Source organism: Melospiza melodia, chromosome 20 (assembly GCF_035770615.1).
Source record: "Melospiza melodia melodia isolate bMelMel2 chromosome 20, bMelMel2.pri, whole genome shotgun sequence".
Classification (NCBI taxonomy): domain Eukaryota; kingdom Metazoa; phylum Chordata; class Aves; order Passeriformes; family Passerellidae; genus Melospiza; species Melospiza melodia.
Window position 1 is genome coordinate 12,751,434 of NC_086213.1, and position 15,698 is coordinate 12,767,131.

The 15,698-nt window shown below is 44.5% G+C and overlaps 1 protein-coding gene across 2 annotated transcripts; it reads left to right on the forward strand.

The window, feature by feature from the left end:
- The first annotated feature begins 811 nt into the window (after window positions 1–811).
- On the forward strand, window positions 812–14,441 carry CCDC62 (coiled-coil domain containing 62). Of its 2 annotated transcripts, XM_063173105.1 has the most exons (12): window positions 812–1,146; window positions 1,430–1,622; window positions 2,196–2,362; window positions 2,637–2,738; window positions 3,034–3,205; window positions 3,291–3,392; window positions 4,354–4,442; window positions 5,177–5,277; window positions 5,872–6,618; window positions 9,642–9,810; window positions 10,435–10,554; window positions 14,241–14,441. In XM_063173105.1, the coding sequence occupies exons 1-12, from the start codon at window positions 1,111–1,113 to the stop codon at window positions 14,268–14,270; spliced, it is 2,028 nt and encodes a 675-aa protein (XP_063029175.1). In that variant the 5' UTR covers window positions 812–1,110; the 3' UTR covers window positions 14,271–14,441. The 2 variants fall into 2 exon arrangements, with proteins under 2 accessions (XP_063029175.1, XP_063029176.1); XM_063173106.1 differs by lacking the exon at window positions 5,872–6,618 and having other exon boundaries at window positions 829–1,146.
- The last annotated feature ends 1,257 nt before the right edge of the window (window positions 14,442–15,698 follow it).

A 15,698-nucleotide genomic window follows, 5' to 3' on the forward strand; every position in this document is an offset into this window, starting at 1 on the left:
TTTATTAAGTGGAAACACTGAGAAATCTGTGAATATGACTTGGAAATTTATAGTATTTTCATAATTCCAAAGATCTAACCTGCTGGGCTTCTAGATAAGGCAATTGTAATGGCTTTATGCTTTTAACCTGCAGCTCATTCAAGAGTGGTAGTAATGAACATAAATTAATAGTGAGCACTATTCCACAGGCCATGTTAGCAGAATTGGGGTGGGGTGCCAGCTCTGCTGTCTGTACTCCCACAAACAGCCTCGAGTATTGATTTGGTGCTTTTTGTTTCACTGTTCCATTTAATAACAATAAATGCTCCCTGGTGGCAGGGTCCTGGAAGTGACATGCTCCTGTCACTGCAGAGCCTCGGGGAGCTGAATGCCAAGGAGGTGATGTGTCAGACACTCTGTTCCCTTCCTGTAAGGTTGCTTTTTTCAGTTATTTCTATTTATAAACCATGGGTGTGTCTGGAGGGATAACTCCATCCCTGTCCTTGGAAATAGTGTCTCTCAAGAGCTGCCTGCATCTCTACAGTCCTCCCATTTAACGCTGGACAGAGAAGTTGCCTCCAACCCATAATATTCCGGCCTGGTTCTTACTCATCCCGTATTAACAACGTTATTAATTATCTCCATTTTCTAGCAGCTCGATCCCCGGGGTGAGGAGGCGGCTGCGGGATTCGAACCGGGGGCTCCAGGAGCCGAACCGGCAGCCCCAGGATTCGAACCCGGGGCCCCTTCGCTGCGGGGGGCGGAGCTTCTTCCAACGGCGGGCGGGGCCGGGCGGTGCCGGTGTGTCGGGGGCGGCCGCGGGTAACCGGGGCTGACCGGGGGTCATGAGCGGGGCCGGAGGGCAGGGGAAGCCCATGGGCATAGGAAGGGCCGCTCCAGCCGGGCGGGACAGCGGGGGAGCCCTGCCCGGGAGCGGGGGTCGCTCCCCGGGGGTGGCAGCTCAGGGCCCCCCTCAGGCCCTGCGCCCCCGGCCCGTGCGCTCCAAGGCCGCTTGTGCTCCCTCAGGGCCGTGACGGGTGTGCGGCGGGGGAGCCTCCATGCTGAACGTGACATCCTTGAAGCCTTCCCGGCTCCACGAATGCCTGGCAGAGCTCTGGCCCCCAGTCCCCTATGAGTTCATCAGTACAGCGTTCTGCTTCGCCCCAGGTAAAAGATGAAAGTGCCGTTAACAATCGGCTCTGTTTTCGGTAGGAGGGTGCTCACTGTGCTGCTGCCGGGTTGAGTCATGGACCGCAGGTGGTACCACCTCGTTCTGCAAAGGGCTTCAGTCAAGGGCCACAGGTGGTACCACGAGCGTAAGGAACTTCTTGGAATGGTCTCTATTTATAGAAGAAACATAGCTCAACTAAAAATAGACCCCTCGAGTTTATTATGAGAGAATTTGTCACTTCCTTGTGTTGAAATGCATTCCATGTCTCACCTTTTGTAGGCATTTAGCCCCGATCACAAGAACAGCATCATTAGGAGGCAGAGACAGGAGCTCAAGCTTTTAATTTCAGAACTGAAAGATCGTGACAAGGAGCTCAATGACATGGTGGAAGTGCACGAGAGACACATCCAGGCCTGGGAAGATGATCGCCAAAAAATACTGACTTTAGCAGAACGATGCAGCGTGTTAACTAGTAAGTGCTGTGATGTAAAGAATGACATCTTGGTCTGTTAAATATCTCCAGGTGCTTCAACCCCTCCATAAGAGTTTTGCATTACATAAGGAACCATCTCCTACTCTTTCGCCTTAAATTGTATTGTTTCTCTGAGATCTAAACTTGCACACTGGTGCTGAAGTGATCTGATCTTGAAGGGGCTGTGATGATCAGACTCTTTCTTGTCTGAATGTGTGAATTGCTTCTGTGAATTCTTTAAAAAATAATCTAATTAAATAAATGTGGGGGAAGAGAAAAATGTGCAGCACGCTGGTGATTTACAGAGCCCTGTGCCCCAAGGCTCTGCTGCACAGCTCTGAACAAACACAAAACACCTGGTGGCTCTGAACAGTCTCAGTTCCTGCAGTTCATGCAGTTCCTGTTCCATCTGACCTGGGCACCCAGGGAATCCTCCTTCAGAGCAACAAAAGAATCCAGATCTGAATTGTGTGATTTTAAAACACTAGGTGGAATTATTTCTGAGAGTTAAGAAATTGCATGACAGCCTCTGAGCTCTTTTCCCACATATAACTTTGTCTCCTTTCTTTTCAGGTGAGCTGAACGAGAGAAATGCCATTATAAAATCACTGACTAAAAAGTTAAAGTTATTAGAATCCCAGCATAATGACAGTAAGATAACACTCGAAAGCACACAACAGAAGTTTAAAGAGCTCACTCAAAAAGTCACAGATTCATCTGTTCACTGCCAGGCTCTGGAGGTAGGGGTTGAGTGATGGTCTGGTTTTGTAATCCATGCATTTACAGGGTGCCTGTGATGAACTGTAACATTCCAAAACTGAGACATGTAGTTAAGACCCTTGATCACAAACGAGTTGGGGAGCAATTTTTATTCCAGTCCTCTTTTCTCCAGTTTGCTCAGGATCCCGCATTGCCACTCACAATGTTTAAATAACGTTGTGGACGCATTTACTGGGAAAAAATGAAATCTTTGAATCACTGAAGTAATGGCTGACACTTATTTCTGTTCACTAGGAGAAAAATCAGAGTCTCCACTGCTCAGTTTTGGAACTGTCAGCTAAAACAGGCCAGCTGCAGGCCAGGGAGCAGGAGCTTCTCTCTATGCTTCAGATGAAGGTAACATCTGTAACATCTGTAACATCTGCCAGCTCCTGGGCACTAAATCCGACTGTGCCACAAGACTTCTGTCCCTGGTGATCTCACTCATGGTTAATTCTTAGGCTTGTTTGAGAAGGGAAAAATGGTCAGCAATAAACTGCTTTGTTTTCATAAACAAGCTTGCTTCCAAGATTTAATTTGGTGGGTTTTTTCCTCAAAATCTCAGAAGGAAGTTGGGGATCACTTTACTGTTGTTTTGTCCAAACCCATCCATGATATTAAAAATTAGATTTCATTGTGTTTCCTATTTCAGGACAAGGCCTTAATTGAAACAACTGATCAGATTACTGAGGTCACCTCTAAATTTAAAACCCTGGAGAATGCCCTGCGTACAGCAAAGCTGGATGAATTCACTCGCAACAGGGAGCACCAGGACCTCAAGGTGACACTCAACGATGTCATGAGCCAAGTAAATAAGATGAAAGGTAAATGTTTCTGCTGGGCACCTAATTTAGTGTAGGGCAGCACAATTCCTGTTCACTCTGGGAAATGCTACATTTTGTTTTGCAGACATCCTCTCTGAAAAGATGAAAGAGAGCAGCAAGAACCAGGAAGAAATCAGTCACCTGAAACAGGAAAATGGCTGCTTGAGGAGTGAGCTAATCCTGGCAGGTGAGGGTGGGCAGTTGGCCTTTCATGCCTTGGCTTTCAACAGCTCAGAGACTTCTGGGCAGCAATTCACTGAGATCTGTGAAGGAGGCAGCTTGTTACCTGCAGTTTAATAAAAGTGTATCCCTGGTGTGCCATTCTTCTGTGGAAGCAATATCTGGGCCTCCTGCAGGGACATTTTATAGAATCTTGTGAAAGCACAAAGTTCACCAAAGTGATTACACAGGGAGGAGTGAGTGGCTCAGGGGACTCTCCTGAAAATGTTGAGAGTTTCTCTTCTCTTCTCTGTTGCTTTCTTTAGGTGATGGCTTTGGTTTAGGCTGGTATAATATGCAGGCCTTGGTAAACTGCATCTTGCTCTCCATGATACCTTTGGTTTTGAGTGGAAGAACATCTGGTGGATAGGAAAGGTCACTGCAATATTCTTGGGGACAACCACAGAGACCTTGAAAGATTAGGTGGCCAAAGGTGTCCTCTGCTGTCAGATAATTTCCTTGCCTATCATTTTTAGTCTGCTGTTTGACCTTTGTCAGATACTGATGCCATGTCTCATTATTTTAAAACCAATAAAATTGGGAATTATTTTGCTGCACTTCTCTCTACATGCATGAATTAAAATTAACTAACTGAATTTCCTTTATGCTTTCCTCTTTTTTTTTTCTCTCTTTCCCTTTTTTCCTTTCTAAAAACATTAAATAAATCAGTGAGTGAAGCACAGTATTGCTACTAGTAAAATGAAGCCAGGTGCTGAGGAAAAGAACAAGGAAAATACTTGAATTTTTGTTTTCTTGTGGGTTTTGTGCTCATTTTATCTGGAGGAGAAACAGGTCTCATTGATCTTAGGAAAATGCTTTTGGTTTGTTTCAGTACCACCTCCTACTGCTGCAGACACAGCATTAGCAATGCACTGACTTTGTGTCTGTTCACCTGAAGTAATAAAAACAATTATTATCTTTTGAAACAGTGGAAGAAGCCCAGAGGAAGGATCAACTTTTTCAGTTTGCCAAGTCCAAGCAAGTGCGGATTGAGAGGGAATTGTCCAGTTTGCGACAGGTACAGCCCCGGTTGTGTTCCTGCCCTGAGGTCAGAGGAGCATTTGCAGGAACATCAGACCTGTGTGGAGCACTGTAAAAAAAGTTAGATCTACATAGTATTCATTAAGGAACAAAAATCTGTTTGTGCCTTGCTGAGATCCCTGTAGAATGTTGATTTATTTCATTTGAGTGACATGAAGGGCAGCAGGTTTGGGACCACACACCTGCCCAAGGTGAGCTCAGCACAGTAAGGGACACAGTGTCCTGACAGGTCTGTTTTTCACAACCTAAACCCTGTGTGTTCACCTGCTCTCAGCTGAGATTCTCAAAGCATGTTCCATTTTTTAATGGATACTTGTTGGGTAGTTACCTTCTCCATTAGCCTCACAAAAAAATCCCCTGCAGTCCAAGCCAAATCCCATGATCATCACCCATGTCCTGTAATTCTGTAGCTGTGAACAACATTATAACAACACGTATTAAATATCAGGTAACAGTAATGATATTTTATTTATTGTTCAGTGTTCCACCTTAGAAGAATATTCTAATCTTCAAATAGAAATTCTGTTTATTGCTGCAAAACATTATTTTCCTAAATATATGCAGAGATGATCTCTTAGATTTGGAAGTCTTTGTCAATAATTTGACTACAGGCATTGATTTATAAAAACATTTTGAGGATGTTTTTGGTACTACCTGGTGATGATTTCCTGCACCCAGACATTCACCAGTGCCCCTCACTGCCTCTGACAGGTCTGTGTGAAACAGCAGCGGGACTTGCACTTCCTCCATGTCAACTTTGATAGCTCTCAGGAATCCAGGCAAAAACTTGAAAATGCATCGAGTGGAAAGAGGTAAAGACATTTTAAAATGTTTTTTACTTAAATAGTTTGTCCTCAAAGAGAGACTTCACTGTTGAGCCCCAGCTAACATCCTAGCAGGGGTGTGTGCTGGGCCAGGATGGCTTTGCTGGACTCGACCACAAACATGCAGTGAAGCTGTCAATACCTTGTGTTTTATTTGGTCAGGAGAGACCATGGGCATCAGGCACAGAGCAAGTGTTGTAGCAGGCCAGACAGCTCATGATTTTTTTTAGAAAGTGAAATAGTCTGGTGGTTGGGGTGTTAACCTGGCTCCCTACTGCTTTTATTTAAAAAGCAAAGTTTATTTTAGGAAGTAAACTTAGAGAATTGGTGCACACCCTGGAGGTTCAGCCAGAATCACCATACTGTGATTATAACATGAGGGAACTCTCAGACTGGTTTTGAAAAGTAACAGCCAAATCTGGGCAGATTTTCTGTGGGGTTTTGGCAGGGTACAGCTGCCTGGTGGTGTGTGAGCTGCTGCAGAACCCTGGCAGAGCCTGTGTTCTGTAAAGCTTTAGGAGTGCACTTGGGGATGCTCTTTACCTGCAGTGTTTCTGACTTGTTTTTGTCGTGCCGTTGTAGCTCAGGGGCCACATTCTCTGCCTCTGAAAGCCCCAGCAGCAAGACAGACAAGGGTAGGACTGAGGGCAGCCACGGGATGTGCGAGGAGTGTGGAACTGCACCAGTTCCAGCAAGTAGGGTAAAAGCCACCCCTGAGATGTGTGAAGTAGATAATAGACAGTTACTGAATGCTTCAGACTTGGAAACTGCCTCAGCGTTGTTAAACCACTGTCAAAAGGCTGTGAAAGGCTTGGCCCTGCCTGTGGAAGAAGGAGAAAAGCAGGATGTTACATCAAGCTTTGATGAGCTAGACAGTGAAAAATTTCATGAGGTAAACAACACGAGGCCATTGAGAAACAGGGAAATTGGAGAGAATGAAGTGAAAAGCAGAGACCAAAAAACCTTTGAGGTGTCTTTGCCTTCATATGATCGTTGGCTTAAAATCAAATCTCGTGTAGATTTGCAAAGCACTTTAATCCAGAGCAGCACCACGTCTGACAAAACTGATAATGGAAACAAAACCTGGGAAGAGAGATCTGACACTGAGTCTGGCCAAAAAAGCACAGAGACTCCTGCCACTTGCAAGTCTGACTCTGAGTCCAGTATTAGTAACTTCATTTTAATTAAAGACACACAGTGGAAGCCACTCTCAGATCTGGAATGGCTGGAGATTTTCAAGCCCAAAAAGAGAGATGGAAATACAAGCCGTGGAAGAGATTACAGCTGTTTGGAGACTGCACAAGAGATGAAATGTACCTGCTCACAAAGGTTATGAGTTTGTTGCCTTTAAGAAATAAGCATAAGCTAGACTATATAGAAATTTAGGTGTATAAGCTCTCAGTATTAGCTCAAGATATGTTTAGAGTAACTGCTGTTTTAAATTTAGTTTTTCGACCTGAAAAGTAACAAATTTAAAATAAAAATAGCTCTTAAAGTATCATGATTCTATTTTTATGCATTTATTTTTTTTTCTCCTCTCTTATCCCCAAGAGCTGTGTGGGCAGGATAAGCTGCAATACCATATAACTTAGCCAAATAAACTAATTGAGAAAATCTTTAAGATTTTTTGAAATCCCAGGTATTGCTCATAACTCTGATGGGTAAAATATGTTCTGATCAGAGCTGGACTTGTACAGTGATGTTTTCTGTGAGGCAAGAAACAGATGCAGGTTTTGTGTGATGCTTTAGTGACTGTGTTACTTCTATTGAGAAATCACATCTTGGCTGGGCAGGAATGTAGGGCACAGCTCTGAGCACAGGCTGCTGCCTCTGGCAGGGCAAGAAATGAGATGGCAAGATTTAAAGGACAGCAATCTGTCCACTCTCCAGCTCGTGGGGCTCTATCCTTCTGTTTGTGCTGTGGGAGGAGAAGGACATGTGGTTGGGGACAAGCAGGATGAGGTTCCTAATGCTGAGAAGTGTCACAAGAAGACCCAGGTGCCTCAGTGATGTTGGAATGTCTCCGAGATAAAAAACCTGCTCTGCATTTACAGAAGTGGCTTTGTGCCTGCATGAGCAAAGGCATTCAGAGCTGAGACTTGCTGTGGATTTGTTGTGTTGGTTCCCCTATTTCTGTTCAAAAAATTGATTTACCCAGCTCTATTTTAGAAGGATTTCTGAAGTTTCACAGCAATTTCATAGCTGCTTTCTAGCCAGAGGAGAGGAGCCTTCCAGCTGGTGGTTCGACAAGCACAGTAAATGAACAGCTGTTTAAACCTGCTCACAGTGTTTGCCAGCAAGCCTGCCCAGCATCCAAACAGATTAATGTTATGGAATGGAAAGATCTGATGTATGGGTGCTTTCATTCTGTGTGGCTTTTGAAACAGAAATATTGTAGGAATTGTTGCTGCAGTGAGACAGACCTGTTCAGAAACAAGGTGAATGGGCAGCCACTGAAAAAGAATGCTGGCCTGGCACATTCCCATGTGCCTTAGCTGAGCTTCACTCTCCATGTGGGCTCTCTCCAATTTCCACTGCCTATAAATCATTGGAAAGACTCCACTCCCCTTCTGCCTACCCTGACCTTCCTTATCAGCTCCCCAGCAGCACCAGTGACACACTGCCATCTCTAAATCCCTTTTGAGGCTACATCATGAAAGCTGCTTTCACTTTTTGTCTTGCCCTATTTGTGTTGTCCTTGAGTGAATTTTAAGGGGGAAAGGAACAAATTCAACCTGGGCAGTGCAGCTAGAAGGTATCCTCCAGGTAGGGGGCAGCTGTGCTACCCATCTGGGATTTGCTGCTGAGCTCTCCACTTTTCTTGATGGCCACATTTGGTGCTGGGGCCCTGCTAATTGGAGATGGATTGGCTCAGTGCAAATCCCTGACTGTCTGCTCTCCAGCCTCTGCTGACTCGGATTTGGCAGGCAATAAATCCTCACCCTACATGGGAGGAAGGCAGGAGCATTGCTTCTGTGAAGGGATTAATGGCACAGACCAGCACAGCATTCTTCCTGGGACTTGGATCTGGATCCTCCAGTTTTCCATTGCTGCTTTCAGAGTGCTGATGATGTAGTTTGTGTTTAGGGAAGGGTGCTGGCACCTCCCTGTCATCCCAGCAAATATTTTTGCCATGAGTTCCTGAGTTCTGGAACAGCCAACAAGGAGGCTGTTAACAGTCAAATGCCTTCCCCAATGGCACAGGGGATTGTGAAATCCCAGAGTGCAGGAATCATTTCTGTGTGCTCTGACTGGGTGACTTCATTTATGTTGGGCCAACATTTGCTGCCTTTGGATTTTTATCTCAATTCTCATTTTACAAATGGAGCATCAGCAGGTACTTGTTGAGTCTGCCTGGGCTGGACTAAACCACCCATTCCTGAGCCATTTCCCTGCCTCACAATCAAACCTGTGTCCCCTTCCTTTCCAACCTGAGTGTTTTCCCTGCTCATCTCATCTCCTCACATCCCTGTTTCAGGCTTGTTCCCTCACATTTCCACAGAACCTTTCCTTGTTAGAAACACAGATATGAGCTTTTCTCTCTTAAAAGAGAGCCTGTTTTATCCCAGTGTTTTATGGGAGAAGTGAAATGGGACACAGCAGACACTCATGAGCTGGCAGCTCTCATGAGGGCTTTTTCCTAGATTGAATGTCAGTTGAAATGCACCTATTTTTAACAGTCTTGCCAGGCATGGAATGCACTGTTACACCAAATTAAGTATCTAAAGAGCATCTACTGAAATGTCATCAATTCAAAGAGAATATTTGCTTTAAAATACACATCTTCTTTCATTGTTCGCCAGTCCAGGCAGGGCTAGCACTCTGCTTCTGTCATGTTCAGAAGTTGATTAATGTGGTTTGCTCCTATATTTAAAAATAAATAAATCCAAGCCTCTTTGGGAAAGCTCTCCTGTCATGTCAGCTCATCTGACATGAGATGACTGTAAAACTGTGAAATTCCTTTGAAAGGTACACCTACAAATGTGAATTTGCCTAATGGTTGATTAGAACCAAAAGGATTTGGGTGTGAGAGGGGAGTGAGTAGCAGAAATTGGGAAGAACAAAGTTTTGTCTTTTGTGTGCTCTTTCAAGGTTAAATACACACTCAAACACTTGGTCATGGAGCTGGTTGGGACTGGTTGAAAGTCAAACCCTCGTCCTCAGAGGATGAAAGTGATCCAGGGGAGCTGTGAAGCATGGGAATGCTCTGAGGAGCAGGGTAATCTCCCAAGCTTCTTGCTTTCCTTGGCCCAGGGCCCACAGTTATTTATGTTGTGCCATGATTTCCCCTTGAAAGTTTAAAAAGGATGGTGATGCTGCTTCTGCCAATGTCTTAATTTTTTTTTTAACAGTGAAGAAAGCGTGGATCTGGATTCCCTCCGCTTGGCTTCTCCTCTCTTGGCATCCTCTGAGAAGAGCAACAAGACTCAAAGTTCTGGGAAATTATCTGATTTGGATTCCCCTCTGGACATCAATGACCTGGCAGTGACCAAACCAACAAAGAGATACTGCATGAACACAGTCAGTACCTTATTGCACAATGTCCTTGACTGATTTTGAGGGGAATTATGGGCAATTATGACTGATGGTAGGAATGCAAATGTCTCCAGGCATGGAACAACTGGGGACTCAAATGGTGAGACAGCAGGCTAATGGCAAAGGTGATAACATATTTTTTTAAAAACAGCTCCTAGTTGCCTCAATATGTCTTGGACAACATAGGTGTAAATGATTTTTTTTAAAAAATTAATAAAGTTTTAGAATTAAAAGCTTGAGGAAAATGCTGGCTAATTGGTAATTCCACTAAATATCTGGGTACACGTGGATGCAGTTATCAGAAGCTATTGGACATGGTTTCTTCCCTGTTCTACTTCTCTTTCTCATTTATTCTCCCCTCTATCCTTGAAGCACCTCTCTTGTGAGTGCTTAATACACCTGCATGTGGAAATCTGTTTGAAATGGCACTAGGAGAGAGCTCTGTGTTTATCAGAAACACCAGCAGTTAGACACAGTCTGTTACTTTGCAGTGCTTTGAACAGAAACATTTCCAAATCAAAATGATGATTCTTGGTGCATTATAATCCATTGAAATCCTCCAAAAAAAAGATCCTTCCCTAACTCTGGCTCCCTGTGTGTGTCCTGCAGGACACCAGTTCCCTGTTCTGGAAGCTGGAGCGCTCGTTGGCCCAGTCCCGACAGATGCTGACTGATCTGGAGCTCAGCCTTCTCCACACAAGCATTCCCAACACCACCAACAAGAACAAGGTACAGATTGCTCTCCCAGGATGAGGGTGGGGACTCAGGGATGCTGATTGGGAACATCCTTTCCCTTATGCTGGGCTTGCACTGCATTAGCAAAGCATGAGGAGGATGTTGGTTATGAAGAGACACTTCCTGCATGCCTTAGTGCTTGAATTTTTTATAGGATTCTGTTTGGCTGCTCAAGGTCATGACAGGATTTGACTCCTGCATTTGTCTGAACAGATGGAAGGCAGAAGTCATTTTGGGGCAAGCTGTAGGAGGTCTAGAAAAAAGTGAGCACTGGTTCTTTCTGACCTGAGGCAAATTAGGTGATTTCTCAGGCTCAGCACACACTCACTGCTCTGCTGTCCCAGAGACTCTCAGTCAGAACTGGTTTATTATAATATTCATGGAAAGGAGGGCAGTATAGGGAATATATAGGATACTTTGGTGTGACTTTAAACCAGAAGCTCAGCTTCAAGAAAGGCAGAGTTCTTGTGGGTTGGTAGTTTTAGCTCCTTCATTGCAGGGTCAGAGACTATATTCAGTGGTCAAAGAAAAGAACCTGTATGTAGCTGTCATAGGAGTTTATTTTATGAGCACAAGTGCTGATAAAGTTCCTGTTGAGTATTTGGGCAGCAGAAGTAATCAGAGAAAGGGTCACTTGTTTGGTGGGTAAATATCCATAAGAATTTCTACCTTGTTTGACAAGGACATTGTACCTTTTGTCCCCAGCAATGAGCACACTTGTGCTGGTGTATATCCCAAAGGGAGGATTTAGGCTCCTGGTTTCAGAGCAGTGCTGAACCCTCATCTTCATCCTCACACGTTTCACCTCCCTCTAAAAAGTTGCACTCCTTTTAGCCTCAGATGAACCTGGCCAGAAGAACGTTGCTGTAAGGAGCAGACAAAGCCATTTTTATAACATTCACAACCATAAACCCTTTGCTGTGCTGGGCCTGACTGGAAAGGTTGTGTGCCAGCCTTTGCAGAAACTGAAAGGATATTTTGTTCAGAAGTTCCTCTGCAGGATTTCATTCAGTGGCAAAGACAGCAGCAGTTTAGTCTTTTGCAAAGCCTCCTGAGTAGGAGGATTCCTGAAAAGCTCCCTGCACACAGGGCTTGCTTGTGGCTCTTGCCCAGCCCCATCAGCTGTCTGGCTCCTGCTCACTGCTTGGCACGTCACAGCTCAGCTCCTCTGTCTGCCATGACTCTGCTTTAGGATCTGATGCTGCATTTTTGAGCTTGGAAATTGGCTTCTCCTTCAGCTTTAGTGGGTAGAAAATGAAGCAAACTCGTGTGCAGTGGCGGGAGCAGATCCTGAGCCACATCTGTGCAACTTTGATCTCCTTTCAGAGCAGTTCTGGGCAAAAACTCGTCAAGCATGTTTGAGTTAATGTATGCAGGCCAGCTAACCTGTGCTGAAAACCAGGCTCACCTGGGGCTGTTCTAAACTGAGCTTTAGAATGGAATAAATATGAGATACAGCCTTTGGAATTGCATCAGGGGGAAGTGGCACATGTTGGATTCTGTGCCCTGCTGGGGTGCAGAGGAGAAGGGGGAATTAAGAACTGTACCCCTGCTGCTCAGCAGCTTGAACCTGGCAGCTCTGGAAATTTTATTCTCTGAGTCCTTTGATTTCCATGTGATGTTTTTACATTACAATAGAAACAACAGAACTCTTCACAGAAGCCAGTTACCTGCTGCAGAAGATAGAGATGCTAAGTTTCTTTTTTTTTTTTTTTTTTTGTGATGTTCCCTGAGCATGAAAGTGTTTTCAGCTTGATCTTTTTTTGTTTGCTTCCCTCTTTATAAATGCATCTGCAATATTAATACCCTTTATGGATTTTTGAGATGGGCCTAGCAGAGGATTCTAAGTGCATTTCCAATAAAACTCTTGTGAGTACTGTAACAGCAAGCAGATATTAAGTCAAGTAGTTCCTTTAGCCAAATAATTAAACTTTTGTGAAGGGTGTTCCTCATCCTCAGGGCAGTCAGATCTCACAGCTTCATTCCCCAGTACCTGCACTCGCCTTATTGTAGTTAAAACCCTTCTGTGTGTTACAGATAACAGGATCAAGGATGTGAACATTGTTGAATGAGAGATTGGGAAGGTTTTTCCAGTGCCAAGGCCAAGGGCTGTTTTAGGATACTGTTCCTGGGCTCAGAGCCCCAAAAGTAGAATGTATTGAATAGAGCTGTTTCAGAATATCCAAAGCAGCTTTGCCCACAGCAGATTGTTTTTTTCTTTTTGAATCAGGAATTTTCTCACTCTCTGATTATTTGTTCTCCTATTGTGGATTGGATGCTTGCAGTAGGCACCACCTTGTCTGGTTCTGAGGACAAAAGAGTAACCAGATATGGTTAAAATCCTGAATACCACATGAAACTGAATAAGAACCAGCAACAATGAGGACAGAAACTGGCAAAAAAAAAAAAAAAAAAAAAAAGGGAAGAAGAAAATAAATCTCCCAGTGCTGACACAGCCCAAGCTGGTGCCTGCAAAGGGAGGTTACCCCACAGGCAGCTGGGGCTGACACTGTGTGACAGGATCAGCCTCCATCCCGTGGGGAGCTGGTGCTCAGTTCTGGGATATCCCAGCTGCAGTCCCTGGCTGGTTGTGCCCTGGGGAGGGGAGTCAGCCTGGTTTGTGTTCTGCTGGCTCTGCATTAGCCTGGAGACACTGAGACTGCTCTGAGAGCCATGGGACTGCAGCTGAGGGGGCACCTGGGGAGATGGGTGCTGAGCAGCTGCAATGCCAAACCTCCCTGTGCACTGAGAGAGCTCTTCTGTTCCTGAACAGCCCTGAGGTGAAAGCAGCCTGGGGTTTTATAGGTGAAGCCAGCACTGTGACTTGCATCCTGAAACCACTGATGTTACAAAGCTTCAGGAGCAAATCCCCAAAAGTGCTGAGCCCCGTGCTGAGGCAGCAGAGTGGGGAGAGCACGCTGAGCCTACAGAAATAATCACATTTGCCTCAAGTGAGAAAGAGCTGGTGCAACAAACACACCACAATCCACTGTAGATCCATGACAGGCATGAGGGGCTCTCCAAGTCACTGGCTAATGCATAATTCTCATTTTCTTTCTGTGTTAAAGGGCACTGAATCACCGTGATCAGTTAGATCTGAAGCAGAGCAGGTCCAGAAATAAGCAAACATTTGTGCAGTTTCATATACAGAAGTGATTGAATTGATTTTGATTGTGTTTGTTTGGTTTTAAATTGCTTTGAAACTCATTTGAGGGCAGGTGCACTGACAAACATCAGGGCAGTTTCCTCCCTAGCTGCCAATGATTTAGCCATTCTCATCAGTCAGTTGTTTTGCCTCTAGAGAGAGGTTGGGTGGGGGAGAGTGAAGAACTCAGGAGGAAAGCAGTGAGGAGAAGGCTATTTCCAGTTTTGGACACAGCACCATGTGCCAGCGCTCATAAATGGTGACTCAGTGGCTGGCCTGGGGCACAAAGATCACTCCTTTCCTGAAAGCCAACTGGAAAGGTTTTTTATTTCCCAACATCCCAGTGCTGGCCCTGAGACTGTTCCCTTTCTGTGAAGTATTTTGTTTACCTTTTCCTCTTTATATTTTACTCCATGTTCTTATTCTGTTCGCAGTGTGAAAATTTGTGTAGTAAATTCACACAAGTGTGGTTGCTTCAGATACTTCAGAAGAAATGTTCCTGCTTTTTAATAAAAATCTTTTCCATTTTCTGCAGAGGAAGAAGTTGGTTCCAACACAGAGGTAATTGCGAGGACTGAAGACATTGACCCAGGAGATATAATGGAAAGTTACCTCATTTTTTTTTCCCTTGGTCCTCCTGAGTGTTTGAAAGACCCACAAGTGGCAAGAAGATCTGACTCTGCAGGAATGTATTTTATCTTGAAATAAAACACAGAATTATGCCAAGATTAACAAAGGTATTTTTATAGCTGAGAGCTCAGGTTAAACACCAGTTTGTTTTTTAAGAGTCTGAAGTGTGTAATTGTTACAACATCGGAACTATTTTTCTTTTTTTTTTTTTTATGGTGGCTCAGAAATATTTATAGAGTATGACACAGCCAAGCATTCTCCTTTTTTTTTTTTTTTTATAGCACATTGTTTTTGTTCTGGATTTCTTGCCTTGTAGAGAGAGATGAACAATGTTTATAGGAAGTTCCCAATTAGTGTTGTAAGCAGGAACTGCCTCCGATGTTGCTGAAATGGGAAAGCTGTCACCCACAAGATGGGCACAACTTTCCATACTCAGGAGCTGGTTTTTCCCAAAATGTTTATGGGATCAGGTATGTATGGCCTCTGTTTGCACTGTAGAGGTAGCCAAGTATGATGTGACCATTTTTTTAGCATTTCAACTGGATTTATGTTTGCTGATTGGGCAAGATGTGCTGTTATCACAACCTGAACTTGCTTTTTAACAAAGAGATCAAATAAGCTGATAGAGGTGATACTTTGCTGTGTCTCTCTTGCCCATTTAACACATTTAGCACTTGATTTCTGACATTTCTCAGCACAGACAGGAGTGGGCTGCCCAGTCCTGTGTGGGTTGGGAGCACTTTGGGACACCAGTGCCCCTCCCACAGCCCTGTGCCAGCGTTTTGCCTGCTGGGGGAGCCCAGGGTGGGAGTTTCTGCTCCATCCACTGCCACCAGTTATTGCAGAGAAACACAACACTCTGTGGATTCCCCTTGTTAACTCTTTCATTTCATTTTCTGCTTTCTCTTTAATTACTCCAGTGACAGCCTTTCCTGCAGGTATTAATGGCCCCAGAATGAGGCCAGTTCTGATGGGAGCTCCTGTTCTCCTGACTCTCTCCCTGCCTGCTCACCAGTGTAACCCACAGGGAAGCTCAGCTGCTCCAGCTCTTTCCAGGTTTCCTCAAGCCTTTACAGTGCATTTATTCCTCTACCTGCACAGAACCTTCTCAGGCTCCATCCTCACAATCTCCTGCTCTGGGTATGAAAAGAATTCCCCCTAAAAAGCCAATGATGACAATGCCATGATGCTCACCCTGAAGCTGTGCAGCAGCTACACAGAGAAATTGGTGCAACTTCCAAGCAGCAGCTGCATTTAAATGGTTTTGAGGTTATGGGATGAACTCACTGAGTTTAAACCCCTGGAGAGTTTTAAATGATGACTTTAAAATCAATATAAAAAACTGAGCTCAAGTGATGCATCA

Coding starts and splice junctions, on each gene's coding strand:
- CCDC62 (XM_063173105.1), top strand. CDS start 1,111: ATGAGTTCATCAGTACAGCGTTCTGCTTCGCCCCAG. Junction 1,623..2,195: donor ACGATGCAGCGTGTTAACTA/GTAAGTGCTGTG, acceptor CTTTCTTTTCAG/GTGAGCTGAACGAGAGAAAT. Junction 9,811..10,434: donor AGAGATACTGCATGAACACA/GTCAGTACCTTA, acceptor TGTGTCCTGCAG/GACACCAGTTCCCTGTTCTG.